The sequence below is a fragment of the Triplophysa dalaica genome, chromosome 1 (assembly GCF_015846415.1).
Source record: "Triplophysa dalaica isolate WHDGS20190420 chromosome 1, ASM1584641v1, whole genome shotgun sequence".
Taxonomy (NCBI): Eukaryota; Metazoa; Chordata; class Actinopteri; order Cypriniformes; family Nemacheilidae; genus Triplophysa; species Triplophysa dalaica.
In genome coordinates this window covers 19,676,371-19,697,739 of record NC_079542.1, presented here as the reverse complement: position 1 = coordinate 19,697,739, position 21,369 = coordinate 19,676,371, and the positions used below count along the sequence as shown (strand labels likewise).

Here is a 21,369-nt window from a genome sequence, read left to right as displayed (position 1 = left end):
AAAAGAGGACTCATGAACAACAAAACATTTTGAACAGGGTAATATTTGTAAATTCAGTTTTTTGTGTATTGTGAAAATAAATAAAAAATTCTACAACTTTTTAAGAGCTGTGCTAAATGTAAACCACACTATTCATAATTCCTCATATTTTTAACAATTATTCAAGGCTTATGTAAACTTGTCCTTATGTAAGATTTCACCACTTTCTCCTTTTTTAATTCTTCAGCATTGCCTTTTTGTTCTAGACTTCATTTGAGTTTGATTAATTATTTGTTTCTGCATCACAGTGATCACAGTGCAGCTCAAGCATTCTATCAAAACTCCTTTTCCAATTACGGTGCTATGTTGGCTAGCATTCTGCATGACCTCTTGCCAAAAACACCTTTTTAACAAGAGAGTTTGGGTGATTTAACCCCACTATATTTCTCCATACAAGAATTACATAAAAGTGGCTCCCAATTACTTAAAACTGCAACTTTAAAAAATAATAAAAGGTAAACCTAAAAAACTATTAGGATAAATGCATTTTATTTCTGTTTGTTGTTCGGAGAGGATAAAAAATCTAAAAGTCCTTCTTATTCTGAAAAGCAAAATTAAACTGCAAAGTTAAATATTATTCAATAAATCAATGTGCTGTGATTATTCTCTAATACCACTACGTGTCAGTGTTCCCCCTTTTGCTGCTTAGAAATTTTGAATGCTGACTTTTCTACAGTCCAGACATGGAGTTCTGATATTTTCCAGCAGATGGAGGTATACGATCACATTATATTCTCTTTAGCCTTGGTTGTAGTTAATTGAAATGCGTTATCTGTTGTTCCATCTCTCTCGCGCGCTCTCTCTCTCTCTGTCCTTCAGCAGCGAAACGTTTTTGTCGTTTGTCTTTTCTCTGTTTATTTTGGCTTTTATGCTATATTATTGCTCGCTTAATATTAAGATATATATCTATTTTTTTACATGTTTCAATGTTAATATTCTGTGTGCTGATTTGCAAATTCATTATGTTCTTTGTTTAATGGTTTTATCCTTGATGTTAACTGCCAATATTTGTCATCCAACCGATTTAGAGGTCTATTCTATTCTATTCAACATGTATTTTATTCATTAAAAATTAATAGCGAATGCTCCCATAGTACCATGAAATTAAAATATAATCATTTTTATTGTACCTTTTGTACCAATATATGTGTGTGTGTGTGTGTGTCTGTATCTCCCTCTCCCTGTTTCACAGCTTTGATTACCATGTTTTGATAGTCATTGTCTATTTGAGGGGGCATCTTGATAGGTGGCATTCAAATGTGCTCTCGCCCATGTAATTTCCTCGTTGAGCCATCTATCATGACAAGTTACACAAGTGCCTTTTTCACTGGTTAGTTACCACTGTTGCTAATGCAAATTGTATTTGCATGAAAACTCATTGCCTTGGGGGGCCTTCCTGTCCCTGGGAACAGAGGCTGCTGTAAATACTGCAAATAAGATTGAAGCTATCTGACAGAATGACAATTTTGGTCCCTCTATGAATTGATCTTGTCTAAAGAGTACTTTATCTATTTTCCTGTGGATATTTTCAAAACCAATCAATCTAGTACAGTGATGACAAGTTTTGACACTGGAGATGGAAAAGCTTGCACGTCAAACCTGCTCCGGTGCAGGCTATTCTGGGTTAAGCCCAATTTATGGTTCTGCGTCGGACCTACGCTGTAGCCTAGGCAGAGCCGGGTACCCTACGCCGTAGTCTGACGCGCACCTCTCCAAAAATGTAACAACGCGTCAACTCAACGCGGACCACAAGCGCTGTGATTGGTCTGTTTGAACCCCTCCCTCAGGTAAAAAAAGCGATAGAGTCATGTTTACTGGAACGCATTACCAAACGTCTCAAATCTGCAAAAAAGTGACTGTTTACTTGCCGTTATCGCCGTAATGCTTCTCAAACGAGCTTCTTCAGCTCTCGTCTTGATCACAAAAGCAACACCCGCGTGGACACTGACACCTAGTGGTCATTGCCTGTCGATGCCGACGAGCGACGCAGAAGTATAACTGAAAACCGACACGTAGCCTACGGTGCAGATGCTACGGCGTAGGCCCGCGCAAATGTAAAAATCGGGCTTCAGTTATCGCAAACTAAAACTGGACCAATCAGCTCTGAGAAAAGCAACGTATGTCTGACGCAGTGAAGCCACTCCCCATGTATCTCTCGCTCCAAATTAAAAAAAGTTTAAGGTGATAAGATGTAAGAGGGAAAATCTTTTGCTGCTAAGTGTTAATTTGCATTGTATATTTACATTTACTGATTTTAATTAAAAACACGTTCATATATTTATTATATGATTGAAAATTCAAATTAGTTAATTCATATTAAGCATCGCATTTCAATTAATTTAACTCTATTCGCTGAAAAACAAACTTCAATATATAAAGCATTTTAAAGGCATTACGCATAAATACTATCTTTTGATCTTATTGTAATCCTATTTTTTTTTAAAATACTTAGTTGATACTGTATTGATATAGTTTGCAGCTTTCTTCTCAAACTTTCATTGCAGCAGTGTTTAATCCTGCCTTGTAAATGTGTAAAATTCATGATTTTTTTTCATAATGATGTCTTCATCTTCAAAAGAAAAGTGAATTGCGCTGATACTAGCGAGAAGTCAATCAAACTGATGATACTTTCTTTCCATGCTCCGTGTGATTGGCTGTTTGCCGCACGTGTCACACCTCTAGGTGCACGCGCCTCACAAACTCGACTTGACAGAGAAAGTTTAAACCAAGCGTTGTGTTGGTCTGGTTTTGTCCACTTAAAACTTACTCTGCAACTTAGTGTCTGTTCACCTCGCTTCGTGAAACAGGCCACTGACGTCAGTGATGTAGAGTTCGAGTTAAGGGGGGTAACATGGAAGAATTTACAAAGCACTGTCTTGGGCCAAAACACAAAATTCGTTCTCTGTCTCTTTTAACCCGTTGAGTTTATGAGTCACTGCCATGTAATCCTATGGGTGGTGCAGCAAATGTGTGTAACTGTGAAGACATTTATGAAGCCTTATTATGCTTATAAAGAAAGATGAGTGGAACAGGAGTTATTGCAGACAGGCTTTCTCTATCACGGATAGTTTGGCATAGTTTGCGGCCATAATAGGGCGGTCTTGGTTTTAATGATGACATAAAAATTCCAAACTTTGGAAAACATCTCACAAGAATAGATATTATAATATTTACATTATTATGAGACGTTCCTATTGCACCAGTGCACCTTTTCCCTTTTTTTAGTTACTGAACTGTAAAGATGTGTCACCTTTATTGTAGTGTCTGTGTTGTTTGGGGTTTTCGCTGTTTTTGATTGTATAAATATTTTTTTGTTGTTTTTGTTATAAAGTGGAAAATGTAATTATGTATTATGCTAATACGTGAACCAGTTGTCGAGCATTGAATGAAGGACTGATTGAGTAAAGCTGCCTTAAGTTTCATACCAGAACAATTATATAGCTGACGTCGAGAAATCATTAATATGTAGGTTGTATTAACATATTCAGCACCTCACTGGCTGTCCTGCAGAGAGAGGGAGAGAGAGGGAGAGCCAGAGAGAGAGAGAGAGAGAGAGAGAGAGAGGAAACGTGAGGTTTGACGGAGAGAGCTGACCGTGTTTTTCTACAGGAAACAAATCAGAAAGAGAGAGAGTGAAAATACTGTTGTAATCACGGTGTATCGTCGCGGTTTCGTGTTTTCCAGGACGCGTAGGTTTAAGGAATCACGGCAGTCTGGAGCGCGTGTGTTTAGACCCCGGGATCAGAGCTAAAGCTGTTTTATTTTTGCGTTGTCGGACGCTTGAGACTCCGCGCAGAATGACCGTTGACTGGCCCGATCTGCTGATCGTTCGCGGGGATTAGGTAAGAACACTTATTTGCCAGAAAGAAAAGCAGGTATTACACGCATATGTTTTTGGGGACCCGCAAACAAAGGACATGTTGTAGCTTAATTTTACAACCCGTTAACTCGCCCGCATCAGGTCGCGAATTTAAAGTCTTCAGAGATTCTGATATTGTACTTGTTTTAGGGTTAAGGGATCTATCACCACCACCGCGTGAGGCAGAAGAAACCACCGATCTGCCTTCGAGGATCTTTGGGGTGAAACGGATAATGGCACTGTTGGCCATTCGGATGTTTGTGCTGTGGTTGTGTATAGGGGGGCAGGCTGCCGCGGGAGAGGGTCATTCCACTGCGGCCACATGCCCTGCGCTGTGCCGCTGCGACGAGGACGGAGGAGCGGACTGCTCTGGACGGGGACTGACCGCCGTGCCCGCCGGTCTCAGCGCGTTCACCTACTACCTGTAAGTCACAACATTAGAATTTCACATCACATATTTTGCAAATTGCAAAGCTAAACTGCCTTGTTACCTTTTTTCAACACAGCCATCAAAACGTTACGTGTTACAACGAAGAATGGCTTTGTAGTGCATTATTAAACAAAAAAATTTAAAAGGTTAAATTTCAGTAACTTTTCGAATAAGGAAAATCTGTGTTCTCAGAAGTTAAGTAAGGTTTTAACCGATAGTATCAAACTCTGATAAACTGTCCAATGACACACAGCTGTATACACTAGCTTTTATTCACACCATAGCAGTAACTCATGTAAATCATTTCAAGGCTACTTTAAGGATTAAAACCAAACGTGGTTCACTACTATTACTGTTTTCCTGACAGTTGTTTTTACTTTGTTGCTCAAGGCTTTTGGGTGCTCTTAAACAACAGTGAAACCCATTTCACCGTACGGGTCATATAAAGAAGGCTGCTCATCCATTATTAAAAAGAACCTTTAAAACCTTATCAGCCAGCTTTTAAGCACATGCAGCACACTGAAAAGTAGTGAAGTAGTGTTTGTACAGGCGTTGTAAGGTGCTTTTCCGTAAATATAACTTCTTTTAGTTCCATCCGCATTAATAAATGTACATGCTTTAGTTCTGCTTTAGATTAATAAATGTATTAATCTTAATAAATGTTCTGCTTTAGATTATTAATCAGTGGATACTGACCACACTTAATAGCCTTGTTTTCTACACGTTTCATGTGTATCCAGGCAAACTTTGAAACAGTAACGTTTATCGTTATTTAGCTATTCGTAATGCTGACTCCCTTATTCTGTATCAATGGAGCACTTTTATTAACTTTGCCGTAAGTTGATGTCGCATTGAATGACTTCAAAAATATGTGCCCCTCGCATTTCACTCCTCTGTTAATAAGAAAGACCCTACGACTGTACCCACTGTGTCACACATGTAAATAAAGTCCCTCACCTCATTAGACTCTCCTGGCATTTATTGCATTTTTCCTTTGTTCTGATTAACTGTGGTACTTTTGCCAAAGGTTATTTGAAGCGTGTCTGGAAGTGAGTGTTTATTCTGAAGCTCTCTCCTGGAGCCTGTACATTTTGAAAACAGCTTGACCAGGCTCTCGAAATATCCCTGCCAAGCAGCAGCTTGTAACCCAACCCCAAGCTAAGTCCAGTCTGTAGAAGTGATAAAGCCAGAAATAAAGCCACAGAGTTAACACTAACGGTAGCAGTGGCCATCTTAGGTATCAGTGAGTGACATGCAAATAGGAACACTGGAGGCAGCATGTTAAGACCATCAGCAGTGATCTCGGCTGGAATGTTTGGTGCTGTTTTTGTGTTGTTGAGCTCAAATAGATGACTCTTGATGCACAGTGAGGGCACACGTTCAAAAAACACAAGAAATAATGTCGATCGATTGTATAAATATAAGCACAACATATTATGGCACAATATACGTAATATTGTTATAGAGCTTTCCCACCGAATGTGACTTGGATGCTTGAACATTTTGAGTTTTACTACAGATGCAAATTTGCGTCATGTGAGGGGCTTCTGCCAGGCGGCTCCAGTCTTGTACATATATATATATATATATATATATATATATATACTGCTCAAATTGAGTAAAGATTGTTTTTTACAACTTACCAGATTGTCCGACCTCCTCACTCACTTTCTTACCAGCAAGGTCCATTTTATTCCTGTTTCGATAAAAGTGAGATGTATCGTACAGCTCTGGGTATCCACATACAGCAACGATGATTTTTTCCTTCATTGTTGTTTCGGATTTCTGCCTCCGCTCGTCTTTGCAATGACTTAATGACTTGTGAACACAACATTAGGCTATTCCAAAGGCTATAAGGATATACATAAGAATGAAACAATACCACGTATGTTAGTATTTCTTTAATTTAAAACATTTGAAATTATTTTGGAAAGGGGGTGCACCGTGGTAATGTTTTTGATTAAACACATTACTGATCGATCCACAAGTGATGCAGAGCAGATGACGGGACATCTGTCAGTCTGTACAATGATAATAATCATGGGGTTCGTCCTGAGCTGAAAAATGCCACCCATTTAGCCGCATTGTTGCATCCGGCTGCATCGGCCCACTGCACGCTTTACTGCATTTCTGGTATTTATTTATGTAATTGATAATAGGAGGGCAGTTTTGTCTGCCTGTACTTTCAGTTGCTTTTAGCTGTCACCACACTGTCTCTCCCTGCAGTAAAGGACACTAGTGGAGAATTAGTAAGAAAGAGGACTATAGAGAAGTTTTATAAAATGTAAAAGTCTATGTTTATTCATTGGAAGAAACTTAACCTTTTCTCTTAAACATTAATCGTGACCACATGGAGTTAAGTTATATTATTAAGATTTGAACCTAGCTAGCAACAATTTCCTCAGCTAACACATGCGATTCTTATTACAGAATGTCACGTTCAAACCACACCTACGATTAGTTTGAATCAATCATCAACACTCATCAGCTAGCCGACTTCTCCCAGGTCAAGATTTTCATGGATGTGCGCAAACAGGAAAAATACAAGGAAACAAATACGTCAGTGTGATTTGTAATCATTTCTTGGCGACAAAGAAGCCCAGCAAGTATAGCCTAAATGAACCTTAAAAAAGCAAAGAAAAACAAAATTTGTTAGAGCACATTAGGGAATTGAAGGGTTACTGGAATGGAAGGGAAAAGAGAGAGTGATGGTGACACACACTGGTTGATCATTATACCCCTAATGCAGATAGCAGCCCTTAGTCTTGTGGGTTTAATAAAGTTTGTTCACTTCAACGGGTAGTTGCGCAACGCTTTAGGTTAATCATACTCCGTTTAGGCGGAGTATTGGAGCAGGACGAGTGAGAGACTTAGCACCGGCTTAAGGAACAAATATGCAGTGTAGTATCGCTCCACACCGGTGAAACTTTGACCTTGACTGTATTGTATGTGCGGATGTAACTATATACTTAACTTCCAACAAAAGCTTTTCATTGCTTATTACAACATGGTTTTAATCAAACAGCTTCACAAATCTTTTTTTTACGAGCTTGACATACATTTTTTTCTGATACTGTATTGATAAGCATTGTTTACTGGCTTTCCCCTGCCACTTGTCTTGTCCTTGCTTAATGTTTTTTTATTATTTTTGGAGAAACAGTAGCACATTCCTCATAGTATGACTCAAAACCTCTATTTCTGACCCTTTGCTACTTTTCAGTCTACGCTGCCCTTTTATTGTGTCCCCTCACTAGCTGAAAGAATTTCCCTTGTGTGTGTGTATGTGTGTGTGTTCACCCTAGCCGAGTGCAGTGGGGATATCCCCCCTTAACCGTCTGTCCACACGCCATTAGCCCACTCTTGTCTCAGCCTCACTAAAGCCCTTCAGCATTGAGGAGCTGGAATGTGTCTTTGTGTCCCATTAACAAAACAGAGACGCCATGTTCTTTTCCATCTTAAAGGCTGTGGGAAGGCTTCCGCATCTACAGGCTCAGTCGGATGGAACCAGCAGCGCCCTTTTTCCACACCTTTCCATGACTGAATGTATAGAGCGATTAGTGATCCCTTTTTTTACACTCAGTCTTGAAGACAATATACTTTGTGCAGTCAGGGGGTACAAGAGAAAGTGAAGTAATAAACTTTTAAATAGCGTTTAATATATGTGTTTTTTTCTTCTGAAGAAGAATCAGAATTGATTATATAAAGCAATTTTGTCTAGAGTTAATCTTTTTACTTTCGATCATTGCTTTTTATTTTAAAACAGACCACCAGAGAAGCACACGCAGTTCCTGAATCTGTCAGGTAAAATTACTAGGGTGTATATTATGGTTTACTTAAACCTTCGACCCAAAGACATTTTGTATGCCTCACTGCTCCACCAATAATTTACAGCTCTAGCCGTGATGATATATGGCGAATCAGAAGGGGTAAGGATAAAGGTGGGTTTATGTACTTGAACACAGGCACCCTTCAGTCATACCTGCGCACACACAGGTCACCAGAAGAGCTCTGGAGGAAAAGGACTCTCTGTGTTCAGTGGTCTGGCAAGGGAGGGCTCTTACTGCCGTTAAAGGGGAAGCCTCATGCCTAATGTCTGTGGATGGATGTTATTAAACAATTAAGTATGGACCTCAAGTCTCTGATATCTAAACAATAAACTCGGTAACAAAACTTTTGTGACCAGCTCTGACCAGCTTAGGTCAGGATGAATTGATCATACCAGCATCCAAAACACATCCCATACTGTTGACCACCAATAGTGGTATTTGTAGCAAGGTGCTCTTTTTCCTTTCTTTCCTTTTTTCGACTTTGCTATTTTGGATGAGTATGAACGAAGGCTCATGATGATTAGAGAGACATGTAAGTGCTTTTCTCTCACTCAGAATTGGTGGGTCTAGGACAGAGAGAGACTGTTAGGCTGCCAGAATTTCTTACACCATTGCAAGTGTTTACACATGCTGTGCTCATACTTCAAATCAGGCCTTGTTGGCTATGGACCTTGTGTCATGGATTTCCTCCCACATGGATAAAAACCACCAAGTGTCCGTTGTGCTGGGAAGAACTGCGAGGAGCGGATTAGTGTTTAGCAGTTTGGCTTGCTGAGGGCCTAGACAAGAAGTCCCCAGTAGAAGTCCAACCGGAGATGAGCTGTAATCCAAGGTTTGTGTTGTGTACTGCGGTGGATAGGCTCCTTGAGACGTCTCCAGCAGCTGAAGAAGCGCGGGTGTCTTCTCTGCCCTGCTCTTCCAGTAAGGAGTGTTTACCGTGGCACCTCTCCCCATGGCATAAGTTTGTACACGTGCTTGTGTGTGGTCTCGCACGGTGCCACTTGGCTGGCATCTCTTCTCTGCCCGTTGCGCACGACCCAGAGTCAGAGGGTTTGTCATCACTCCTCAGCCGTCCCGTGAAACGCACACTTCCTGACCTAGAGATGACCCCGGGTCCCCCGCATCTGTCCACACGTCATCCCTGCCAACAAATTGTGTGAGCGTTTATGAGTGTGAGAGAGGCAGAAAAGCAGAAAGTGTTGAATTTGTTTGAACTGCGCTGATGATACATTATGTCTACAAGGTAGTAAAATAAACAGTTATTCTCAGTTTATCATTTTCTTCCTCATTTCAGGAACCTCAGCTGTCTACTTGTCTGCATCCATGTGGCATTTTAGCTGGTCATGCTTCATTTTAATCTGCTATTTTTAAAAGTTAACAATATTTTGTGTGTGTGAGTCCTGTCAGGAGGTCTTGGTTGAAAAGACAGATGAGACTGTAAGGTTTAAGGTACATCATTGACCACAATTTAAAGTAACAATTTTTTTAATGTGAGGGTATTGAGGGAATAGAGAGAGGGAATGGGACGAGGACATGCCGCAAGCAGGATTCAAACACTTGAAGCACTTGCACAATAAAGACACTCTATATTTTGTGCACCATCTCACTACAGACTTTGCCAGCGCTCTGACATATTAAGTATTTAAAGAAGAAGAAAAAAAATAGTGTTCATGTATAAAAATACTTTTATATTATTTTTTGTTTGTTTTTATAAACTATTTTTGGTGAATGATGTTGTATGAATTGCACTTACTGTACCTGATATTAACAGCTTAATTAAACTGAAAATGAAGTTATACAAAATGAAAATACAGAAATGTTATGCAACTATAAAAGTGACAAGGAAGGAACCTAGCTGTCTTGAACCTAAATGGAGTGGAAGTTTAATCTCAAATAGGACAGTCTCCCCAAAAGAGTTGGAATATATGCTTTAATGCCAAAGGAGATCACACAAAAGGCAGATTTTGCTGAAAGAAGCTATTTTGTTCAAAATGCAATGTTTTTAATGACATATTTAGAGTAAATATGTATGATCATTTAAACAATACATTTTGAAATAACAAAGCTGGTCTTTAAGTTTTGCACAGTCCTTTATGTATATACAGTATAAAGTTATGTGTCTGACAATTATTTGCTAGATATACAGTAATTACATATAATAGCCCTATAATTGCTATGACTGCCGATAGAGCTCCTGTGATTTGCCAACTTTCAGATAGTGTGGTCGAGAAGAAACAACAGTTATAACTATAACTATTTGTTGTTAGCTTTAGAATTGGAAGTGTTTAGACTTGAAATAAGTTTATATGGCCCTGCGAGACACTAAAGAGGTACTGAAGAAAGAGGCCCTCTTTTGAATTTATTAGAGTGCTGAATTGTAGTCCATCTGATTCACTCTGTTTGGTCTGAACACTCCCTCCGGCTCTCTCAGTACTCCATCTCCTCAAGATCGTCTCTGCCCCTAAGATGCAGAGGGTTCAGATGCTCAGACATGACTATGTGATTATTTAGAAATTGTTCATGGTAAATAATGTCGTCGGGACCCACGCGGGTTGCCTTGGCAGTTAATGAGTTTGTTTAATGTGAGCTTCCTGATGGAGCTGTGAAGTAGGCCAGCTGGTGCATTAGAAACGCCTGTCTCCCATCACATCTTCTTTTTCTAATGGACACCAGACAAATGACAGGATGAGGGTCTGAGATCAGTGGAATGGAATGAAGGGGATGGATGAGAGAGAAACAGAGGGAGATGCGCTGTATGATAAACAGAAGGGCAAACTGAGGGAGAAAGCTCTGAGGCGGATACACGCAGTCACACACATTTACTCACTCTTTCAATCTGTATGTCTCTTAGAATCGCAGCACACACACGTGAATAGGTGCAGCCAGGTTTGTGCACACACTGTTACTGGAAGGTGGGAAGCGTCTCTGGTCTCACTGGAATGTGAAATGACTTCCCAGAAAACTGTCTTTTTTGGGTTTCGTTACTTGTCAAGCTTCCGTCCAGCTTTGCTCACCTCTCCAGAGAGTAAAAGAGAGTGAAAGCATTCATGAATATTAGTAGATCAGAATGTTGTTTTTGATCAAATGTTTATTCTTTATGCAGTTATTGTTTCTAACATGTCCTGAAATCTGAATATTTTGTAAAAAGTTTTGACATATTTTTCCCCAGTGTTTGTGTGAACCTGTTTTAGTTTGATTTGTTTTTTTGTTGATCTTGTAAATATAAGTTAAAATATCAGTTGCTATTTTTCAGATGTTCAGATTATCAGCTTTATTTCTGAAGAATGTGTGTTGCTCATTATGGCAGGCAATCTTTAAAAAAAGCATGTCTTCATAGAAATCATAAATGTAGCCCGCTAACCTACCAATGAATTTGTCTACAGTCTTGTATGCAGTTTGCCGTATACAATAAAAATCACAAAAAGTCATGGTCCTTTTTTATATATATATAAAATAGTAGTGCTTAATTAAAATATCAATTCATTTTGGCTGTTTCTGTCATGATTCTGCCTCATAGTATCATGTCTTTCTTTGTCTTGTGGCAGAATCATGGCAGAGCCTTATGTTTTGTGCGGAGAGAGGCATGTTATTTTTGGTTCTGACATAACAAGCGCTCTCTCTGATCTCTCGATTCCCCTCACCTGACCTTGCTAATTACCCTTTGTTAGTTTCCACTATATTATGCCCTTTTGTCTTCTGTCCAGTGCTTGTTTGTTCTGTTCAATTTGTTCAATTTGCTTGTTTGCTCCATGCCTCATATGACCTTGCATCTTGTTCCTCCTTGTGAGTTATCTAACTCTAGTCTAGTGTAAATTTTGTCAAGTGTTGTTTTAGTCAAGTGTTAGTTAGTTTACGTTCCTGTTTGCCTGTCATATTATTCCACTGTCATTATTGTTTTACCTCCTTGTGGGTCCTTGTTTTGTGTTTTGTATAAATAAATCCTTGTTTGTTAACGCCTTAATAGCTGCCTGCAACTGGGTTCTCTTCTTGTCCACCCCCCTGACAGTTTCTCATAAAATTCTTTGGGAGAAATAAAAATAGATGCATATGAGATAACTGATGATGACTTTTGTCGGACAATTTATAATTGATAAATTAATTGCACGAACTTTATTGTCTCTCCAGGAAAATCTGAGCAGTTCCTCGGGTCCCAGTTTTCCTTTTTTATCATAGCTATTGCCTATTCATTTTGACTTAAAAAGAAATGAAATTGGAAAATGAAGACCGTACTGCAGCATCCTTCACAATTTTCAAAAAACAGCTCAAAACATAACTTTTCTGCATTTATTTGACTAACCAATAACTGCCTATGTCTTGTGTCAAATTTGTTTTTTACTTCTCTCCCTTGCTTACTCCAGCTTTAATCCTAGTGCATGGCCTTAAACTAACGGTACTGTTTAGCATGCTGACAAAATGTTATATGTTCTCCTACTTGTAAGTCGCTTTGGATAAAGCGTCTGCCAAATGAATAAATGTAAATGTAAGACGCATAGAAATTAAGAGGGAGTCGAGGAATGTGGTGCACTTGAATTGTTTGCTCTTGTCACTTGTGCAGTCCAACTCCATTGGATGTTGTTTGTGTCGATTGCTGGTTTGTTCAGCCTTGTCCATATCTCATTTCAGATAGGCTATCAGCACAGCCCTAAGACACCGTGTGCTTACAACCACTGTGTTCCTGTGGAATTAAGGGCTTTATACACTTCCTTGCTTGCATTTCCGCCGTTTCCCTCCTTGTGTAAATCCCTTATTTTCTCTCTGCCACTCAGAATCTCAGTATCAGAACTGTTTTTTGCTATCCATGTTTGCTCTCTTGGCTGAGTGTTTGCGTAAGCGTTCACGTGAGGGAATTGCTTCTCGCTCTGTGACTCCAGAACTGTAGCCTTCTTTGACTGGACAAAAAGCTGCCTGTATGTTTTAGTGACTTGGAGAACATTTTATTATTATTCATTACACTTTTCAGAGCGTATGCTTTATGCTTGCCTGTGTGTGGTCGTCCAACCATCCGGCCAAGTCTGTTGAATTTTGTTCTCATGTCTCAGGTAGTTTAGTTCAAAGAGGTTTGGAACCTGTTTAAAAAATCTGCCTGCACTCTTTCTCGAAACATTATAAGTAAAACACTTTAAGTCCTGTCTTTCTAAACATTTCAATAGCAACTGCTGTGTTTAAATTCTTGTACATAATCCCGTATTGAGGTATATTCAGGCCCTTCTTTGTTAATAATAAGGTGTCTTGTCCTACAGCAAAGACTCAAACCAATGTGTTTACTTATCCTTCTGCCTTTTGTCATATTGTGGTTTAACAGACATACATCATGCCCTCTGAATAGGGTGACGGTGCGCTGATGGACAAAAATGACTCAGTCTTTTTATTTGTGTACAGAAGGAGAGGAATTTGTCAGACATGAGATCATCCATCGCACTGATAGACTGCAAGTGTTTTGTGTTCACTCTCCACTGTATGTAATGCTAAAGGAAAAGCAAAGCGAACCGTCAGCTTAGTGCTCGACTGAAGAGCCTAATGTGCATCAGATTCAGGGTGGAAGTCCGGCTTGAAACAACAAACCCTAAGAGCTCCACACAGGCCCTGTGTGGGATAAAAGGTGTAAGGCTGCACGTTTTTTTTAAGCAGAGCTATCATGCTATGTCATGCATTCTGACTTCTTTCTTTACACTGTTAAACCTGCTGGCTTCTCATGCTTAACATGGTCAACTTGTTAAAAAAACGAGTTGGACATATGAGGTAGTACTTCTGTACTCGATACACTCCCCCAGCCTTCTAACCCTTTTCTGAACGTTTTTTCTAATTCTGTATCCCTGTGTCTTCACAGGGTTCCTATTCCTTTTATTAGCCAAAAGCAAGGCGAAGTCGAAAGAGCCCGTCCATGAACCAACTGATGAGCTAGACCTTCTTACCATCAAGGTTATATGCACTGCGTCAAGATGGGCTGCGCTGCTATTGAAGTTTATGTGTGTCTGTTTGTTCACGGTATTTCAGTGATAGATGCTATATAAACGGTGGATATAACGCTGGATTTGGAGATAGTTTGACACCGATAGAATGCACCATACCATTGCTAAAAGATGCCGGATATGAACTGCAAACTAAGTCACATGTCTGTGTTTTGTTGGCCATCGGCGTGTACATGCATAATGTACAAAACACGAAGAGATTAATGTTATGTGTGTTGCTTGCTCCTGCTGTAGTTCCATTTCACTCTCCCCACTAGTCCCACCTCTAACAGCTCGTGCTTTTCTGTAAATAATCGTACAGCTGTATCTCTCTTTTAGAAATGTGATCAAACTAAATACTCTTCAAAGATACGATTCATGCAATACTACTGTGAGGCACTCGAGATTAATATGAGATTTGCAGAAACTGCGTGTTTTATCCGATCTTTAACACCGTCCCTGTTACTTTTGTCACCTTTTTGCTATCTCACACCTGTCAGTTCCTTATGAGCCTATTTTTGTGAGACCGTCAATCAAAATAAAGTTGGCACAAAAACGCCCCGCCCTTCTTGGGCTGAGAGCCAGCCCGTAAACGAGACCCACCCATACCCTAAGACACGCACACACATACACCACATCTACAGGCCTTATCATGGGGCAGGCTGTGGCTGGGTTTCTTCAGGGCTTGGCAGGGCTGTGAGCGAGCTAGCCCGGCTATGATGTGGTGCTCTGTGGGCAGCTGCGGCCACAGAAAGCCTGCTGCGGTGCTGGCGCGGTTTGCCAATGCGCGGATGCTGAAATGTAAAAGTTGATGTTTAGTATGAGGGCAGCCCTCAGAGTTACTGCAAATGCTGAGCATTTCAAGAACACAAAGCCTCGTTGTGCTTTGGGATATAATTCATGACAAGTCTATATTTTCATGTCTGTAGCTAAGCATGAGCGTAAATAGGCTCCTGTCAGTTTCTTCCTGTATTCTGCTACTGATAGGCAGAACGTCTGCAGTGCTCTGTTGAGACATGACATTTTCTTGAGCTCTCCTAACATAGGCCTTTCTTCTTCCTTCCATGTTTGTATTTTTCATTCAGTCACCATCTGTAGTGCTTGGGGTGGCCCTTATTTGTGTTTCTGGAGTTAATAATTTCATGACAATGCTGCATTGTGTCTACCATGCAAACTTTAACTGTGTGAGCATGTTTCATGATTTCTTTCTCCTAATCCCTCATAGGGGCATTTTGAGCTATTTTTATGAACCTATGAATGTGTTTTTATTATTTTACAATGCCGAAAGTTGTGTTCTGAAAACAAATGGACCATATGTTTTGTCAAGTCACCTAAACTTGTTTTCTGTGCTAAAATTTTTATTATTTCATTTTAAATGGACAGTTCCCCCCAAAATAAAAATTCTGTCATCATTGAAAAACCCTCAACAGGGCTAGACATTAATGCTTGTCCGCTTGTCTGGGACAAGTGAATGTTTTGTATGGGCAAGTGAGAGAGAATTTTACTTGTACTTTAAAAAAAACTGTGCAACATATGTAGAATAATAAGAATATGTGCATTAGACAGAACTGCATGATTGTGTGAAGTGCATTTGTCGTGGTTGTTCTATTGCATGTTTGTCTGTGACAATAATCAATGGCGCACCACACTGAGTCCATGCGGACACGGAATCCTGTTATTGAAATGTCATCTGGCTGTTCTGCATGTCTGAGTGAATTATGTGCACAGTTTAACATACAACACGAGTAATGGTCGAGGATATATCTGCGTCTGCTGTGTATGAGGACATGAACACATGCACTTCATCTCCAGAGTTGCTTTGAGAGTTTATTTTAAAATCGTTTTACTATTTGAGGGAAGCTATCTGCAAACACAGAAAAAAAAAGCCCTGTTAAATTGAACACTCAGACAAAAAATACTGTAGTGTACTGTAGTATTTGTTATCGAAAATTTAAGTGCCCTTGTAGTAAATTAATAAACACTGTAATAAACTAAAGTAAAGTTTAAAATCAATATAGTTAGAATTTTACTGCAGTTTACTATAGTAAATACTATAGTATACTACAGTAATTTATGTGGACAAATATACCACTATTGTAAAGTAAAAATGGAAAAACACAATTTAGAAATATTAAAACAAATTTAGGTAATCTAAAAATGATATGGCCCTTATTTATCCATCTGTTACATTAATGTCTTTTGTCAGTTATCTGCCTATTCATAATGAACTACACTTGCACATTTCTGCCTGTGCTACCAAACTTTAAACCTCTCTAGCACCAGTGCTATGTGCAAAAACATATATATTGATTATATTATATTATAATTAAAATGAAATATAATTGTTTTATCTTTGGACGTTCATTTTTGTACTTGGACAAGTGAATGACAAATTTACTTGTCCGAATGACAACCACATGACACTGCTTAATGTCAAACCCTGCTCAAGTTGTTCCAATCTGGTATAAATGTCTTTCTTCTGTTGAACACAAAAAATGTAGTTGGAAGAATGTCAGCAGTTTTCAGTTCTGGGACACCATTCACTACCATGGTAGAAAATAAATATGTATATGTTTTTGTTCTCTCGAACACAAAATAAGATATTTAGAAGAATTGAGGAAAGCATTCAGTTCTGCTACACCTTGACCACCCTTTATTCTGCTGTGGTAGTCAATGAACTGAAAATTTGCTAACATTCTTCCAAATATCTTCCTTTGTGTTCAGCAGAACAAAACAATTTTTTTAATATATTTGTGAATGTGTATATATATATTTTTTTATAAAATATATAAATGTAATATAAATATAAATATATATTGTTTATTACATATTTATATTATAAATGTATATATAATTTAAATAGGTGTGGAACAACTTGAGGGTGAGTAAATGATGACAGAATTTTCATTTCTGGGTGAACTATCCCTTTGAGTACACAATGTTACTGAAAGTGAATTAACCTGACTACATTAGATTAAAGCAAGCAACCAAAATCTATGGGTCACATTTTCACTTTGTATAGTATGAGCATTTCTATGTTTGTCTCGTGGTTATTTTTATATAAAAGGAGAATGCTTCATCATGTGACGCTGAAGACATTAAATTGTAGAGATGCTCCAATACAGATAGTTTATATTATTTCCATAATTACAGTAACAGTCACTTACTAGTATGATTCCCTGTTCTCATTTTCTATGCTTTATAGGCCACCTCTACTATACAGAGGTTGCGCTAGACTTTTTCATTGTCCGTAATCTTGACGGACCAGGCTTGTAAAAAATCTGTCATAATCTATTTTTACCCATCACTATGGTGCAAAGTGATATTACATGCTAATAAGCAAGTTTGTGACATCATTGCGACGAACATGTGTTCTGAACTTACCGTATTTTAATACCCAATAAACCCGAAGTCGTTTACATATTTAATGTTTCTGTTGTCAGACATACTGCTGTCAGGTCATTAACGGAGAAGACGCAGAGAGACATTTTTCCACTCACTGAAAGTTAAGGTTTATCCAAAATGACGCTAGTCGCTCTCTGAAGCTAAAAGGTATGTAAACACAGCACCACTGGTTTGTGCGCGCTTGTGTGTGTCTAAGAGCACGTGATGCAGGGGTCTGATTGAAAGACAGATGCACGCATTGCAGAGTCAGATCCAGAAACAACGTTTGAGACCGCTGTGTTGTTATAAAAAGTGCAAAAAGATTTTCAGTTTGTTTTGAAACTATGGCGAAAGAAATGAGACTGTGGCGGGCCGTCATAGTCGCCTTGTTTATACATGCCCCTGGCTCCACAGCACGAGTCTCCGCTGATCCCACATGGGTTTTCCTGAATGGACGAGGCGGTTATGAATAATGAATGGGAAATGTTTGCGTCCTTACTTCACAGTGCAGGGGTACTTCTGTTCGCTTGCGATCACGTTCTGATGAAAGGAAATGATTGAATGCTACCAACTCGACAAAAAGGAGATTTACAAACGCCCCTCGTTGTAATCCTTCAAAATGACGTACGGCCTTCAGATGTTTCCGTCACTGGTATAAAAAAATCCATCAATGACGGAGAATGTTCGGTTAACGCAAGCTCTGATACTATACCTTTAAGACCCAGATACACATACGGTTAATAATTATGCTTTATTCAAACATAAATGCAGTAGAACTGGTCTTGTGTAGTCACTCAAACGCACACATTATCAGTCTTAGGATAGAGTTTCTTACAGCACTGGCTCCAGTAGTCCTCCGTCCCCGTCTTTGTCACTGCAGTGCGGCCCCTGGCCCCTAATGGGAAAACCTTCTACTTGAGGAGAGATCACATTCACAGACCTGAACCCACACACACATGCTCTTCCTCTCTTTCATGCTGCTCCCAGTCACCTCAGCCAAAACACAGAGAGAGTTTGCAGCAAGGCGAAAGACTGCGGGACTGGAGGAATGGGTGTGTGTGTGCTGAGGGACAGAACTGTCAGCAATACATAATGTATTTAGCGGACCACCGGGGACGCTAGGGGCGCTCCACAGAGAGGGGGTGCAGAGGAGAGTGATAAGGAATGAGAGGAGAAAAGTGAGTGCACTGGTAGTAGACGGTCCATTCAAATCTGCCTGAAGGGTAAATGGATAGGTAACCTGTGGATCAAAAAAAAGATAGCAGAGTGACAGAAGGTCAGAGCTGCAAGGGGGAAAAGGAGGCCCCTTTCAGTGGTCGTATATGTGTGATATGGGGGGTAATATGATACACATTGTGGCCAGAGGCCCACAGTCTCATATATATGCTATCAAGACAGAAGAGAAGCCTTGCAGTGAAATCCAAGATGTCGGCCTTGCTCCCTCTTGTTTTTCTCTTTTTGGGGGGGATGGGATAGGGATCTGCCTCATTAGCTATTGTAGTGTGTTTGTTGGGCTCTGTCAGGCCCCGTCGCCACGTCTACTGTGTGCGGTCCGGCTTTTGAAGCCACACAAATGGAGTCCTAATCAAGATCTCGGGCCCAGCTGAAAACCCTGTCTAGGCTTCAGTGCATCTCCTTTAGAACAAAGACAGAACACAGACACAATGCTGGCTGGAATACGACTGAATAAATAAGCAAGACGACTAAAATGTATAACAAGCATAAAACGCACTTATTATAATCTGCACGCACAGTTGCACATTTCCTCTCTGGGAGTGTTGTATGATGTCTGTAACAGCGATTGTTTAAGGTCTGTTCTGACCTCTCTCGCTACACGTCTAATGTTCCTTTTCTAGCTGCCCACACACTTCACCTTTCAGCCCAAATGGGAAGGGAGAGACACAGGAAAACACTTTGTGTATTACTTGCATTTTTGTCATGCTGCTACATGCTATCTCTCTTGTCTCCTTGACAGCCTGCTCTCTCCCGCTCTCTCTCTCTCTCTCTCTCCCCCCTCCCTCCCTCCCTCCCTCCCTCCCTCTCTCTCTCCCCCTCCCTCCCTCCCTCCCTCTGTCTCTGTCTCTGTCTCTCTCTCTCTCTCTCTCTCTCTCTCTCTCTCTCTCTGCTTAGAGCTTAGAAGCCTTAGGGAGAGAAGGAGGTACAGAGATAGTTTTATAAGAAATGAGAGTATGAGTAAGTATAGAGATATGGATTGTAGTTACATTTCACTGTAGGACAAAATGAGAGGGCAATGCATATTTAAGGGTGTTTGTTTGTTTTGGCACCCACTTTATTAAGTTAAAACATTCTATATAAGTGTAAATGTTAATTATGTTGTGTTGTCTTTGATAAATCTTGGCAATGACAAGCAGGAGGGCTTACAGAGAATTAAAATTCATTTTATCTATATGGCTGCAGGTTGACATTTCCTTTATTTTAGGCCCTCATGATGCTAGAACATTTGAAGATCTTCAAATGATCATCTTCCAAGTAAACATTTGTTGGCCCTTGATGTCATACTAGCATGACAACACAGGTACATTGCTGTAATGCACATCATAGCAGCACTGATTTGGCTTGATCAAATAACTTTCATTTAGTAATGCTTTCTATTATTGTTGCATGCTGCTGGATCTCTTTGAATGATCTGAAGTCTGGCTTTATCAGCTGTCTCAGACACACAGATCTCTGTTTGAACTTGTAAAGCAAGAGCATCAGCTATGGGAGGTTGGATGGACGTCTCATAAAAAAACATCAAATTGGATGTGTTTCCTTGTGACAGGCTTTTGAGGTTGAACAGGCGTTACCAAAGGTTTTATGTTAACGTGGTAATTTATATCTAATTTATTTATTTTTCATTTTTATAATATTGTCTCTCAAGTTTGGTTTTGAGTTTGCAACCAAAAATAAAGGCAATTAATTACAATAATTAAAATCAAGAAAATTGCTTTTTTCATGATATGACCATTTAGAAATATATAGTAGTACACATCTCTGATTCAAACAGAAGTATCAACACTAATTAACTTAATGAACTTAATATGTTGGTAAATCAGACTCAATAAAAGTGAAGTCATCTGTGATTGCTGCCATACAGTGGTAAAGCAGTCATCGCTATGTCCGAAACTAGTGTCACTGTTTATGCATAGATTTGTGTTGTGTTAGTAGCCTATAGAAAACCACTAACTGTACCTATTTGTTCTTTTGTTTCCATAGAGACATCAGTATGAACAACATTACTGAGTTGCCTGCAAATGTCTTCAGAAACCTGACCTATCTGGAAGAACTGTGAGGATGATTTTCTTTGTTCTCGCTTGCTCTTTGAGTCATAGGTGCTTCAAAGGGTTCTTCGATAGCCATAGAATAACCTTTTGGTTCCATAAAGAACCTTTAACATATGAAGAACCTTTCTGTTTCACAAAAGGTTCTTTGTGGGGAAAAAAGTTTCTTCAAATTATAAAAAAGTAAGAAAGAGATTGTTCTTTAAAAAACCTTTGACAAAAGTGTTTCTTTTATGACATAGCTGTGAAGAACCTTTTAAGCACCTTTATTTTCAAGAGTGTATCTCTTGCTGTGTCTCTCTCTCTTCTGAATGTCTCATTTTCTTATACAGTATATACCATTATGAAGGGAATAACCCCATAAAGACTTAAAAAGATCGTTTGCTCGCTTGACCAGGTTTCTTTTAGCAGTTTCGTTCTTGGATCTTCTGCAAGCATATTTTGTAATATTTTGCTATTTTTTATAAAATTTTGAAATGTTTGTAAAATTTCTGAATCAACTTTTAGGACTAAATATGAATGTCATGAATAATATTCACTTGGACATGTAGAAAACACAGACAAATTTTATGATAATGCAAAGAATTGTCTTCTGTAGTCA

At 39.3% G+C, this 21,369-nt stretch overlaps 1 protein-coding gene across 1 annotated transcript in view; it reads left to right on the top strand.

Annotated features, from left to right (window-relative positions):
- Positions 1-3,590: 3,590 nt before the first annotated feature.
- The window catches only part of lgr4 (leucine-rich repeat containing G protein-coupled receptor 4), a 50,504-nt gene continuing 32,725 nt past the window's right edge, over positions 3,591-21,369 (top strand). Inside the window, exons 1-3 of the mRNA XM_056749613.1 lie at positions 3,591-3,881; positions 4,049-4,322; positions 20,704-20,775. Of these exons, the coding sequence (XP_056605591.1) occupies positions 4,132-4,322; positions 20,704-20,775 (263 nt within the window). The 5' untranslated portion in view covers positions 3,591-3,881; positions 4,049-4,131. The remainder of the gene's footprint in view (positions 3,882-4,048; positions 4,323-20,703; positions 20,776-21,369) is intronic.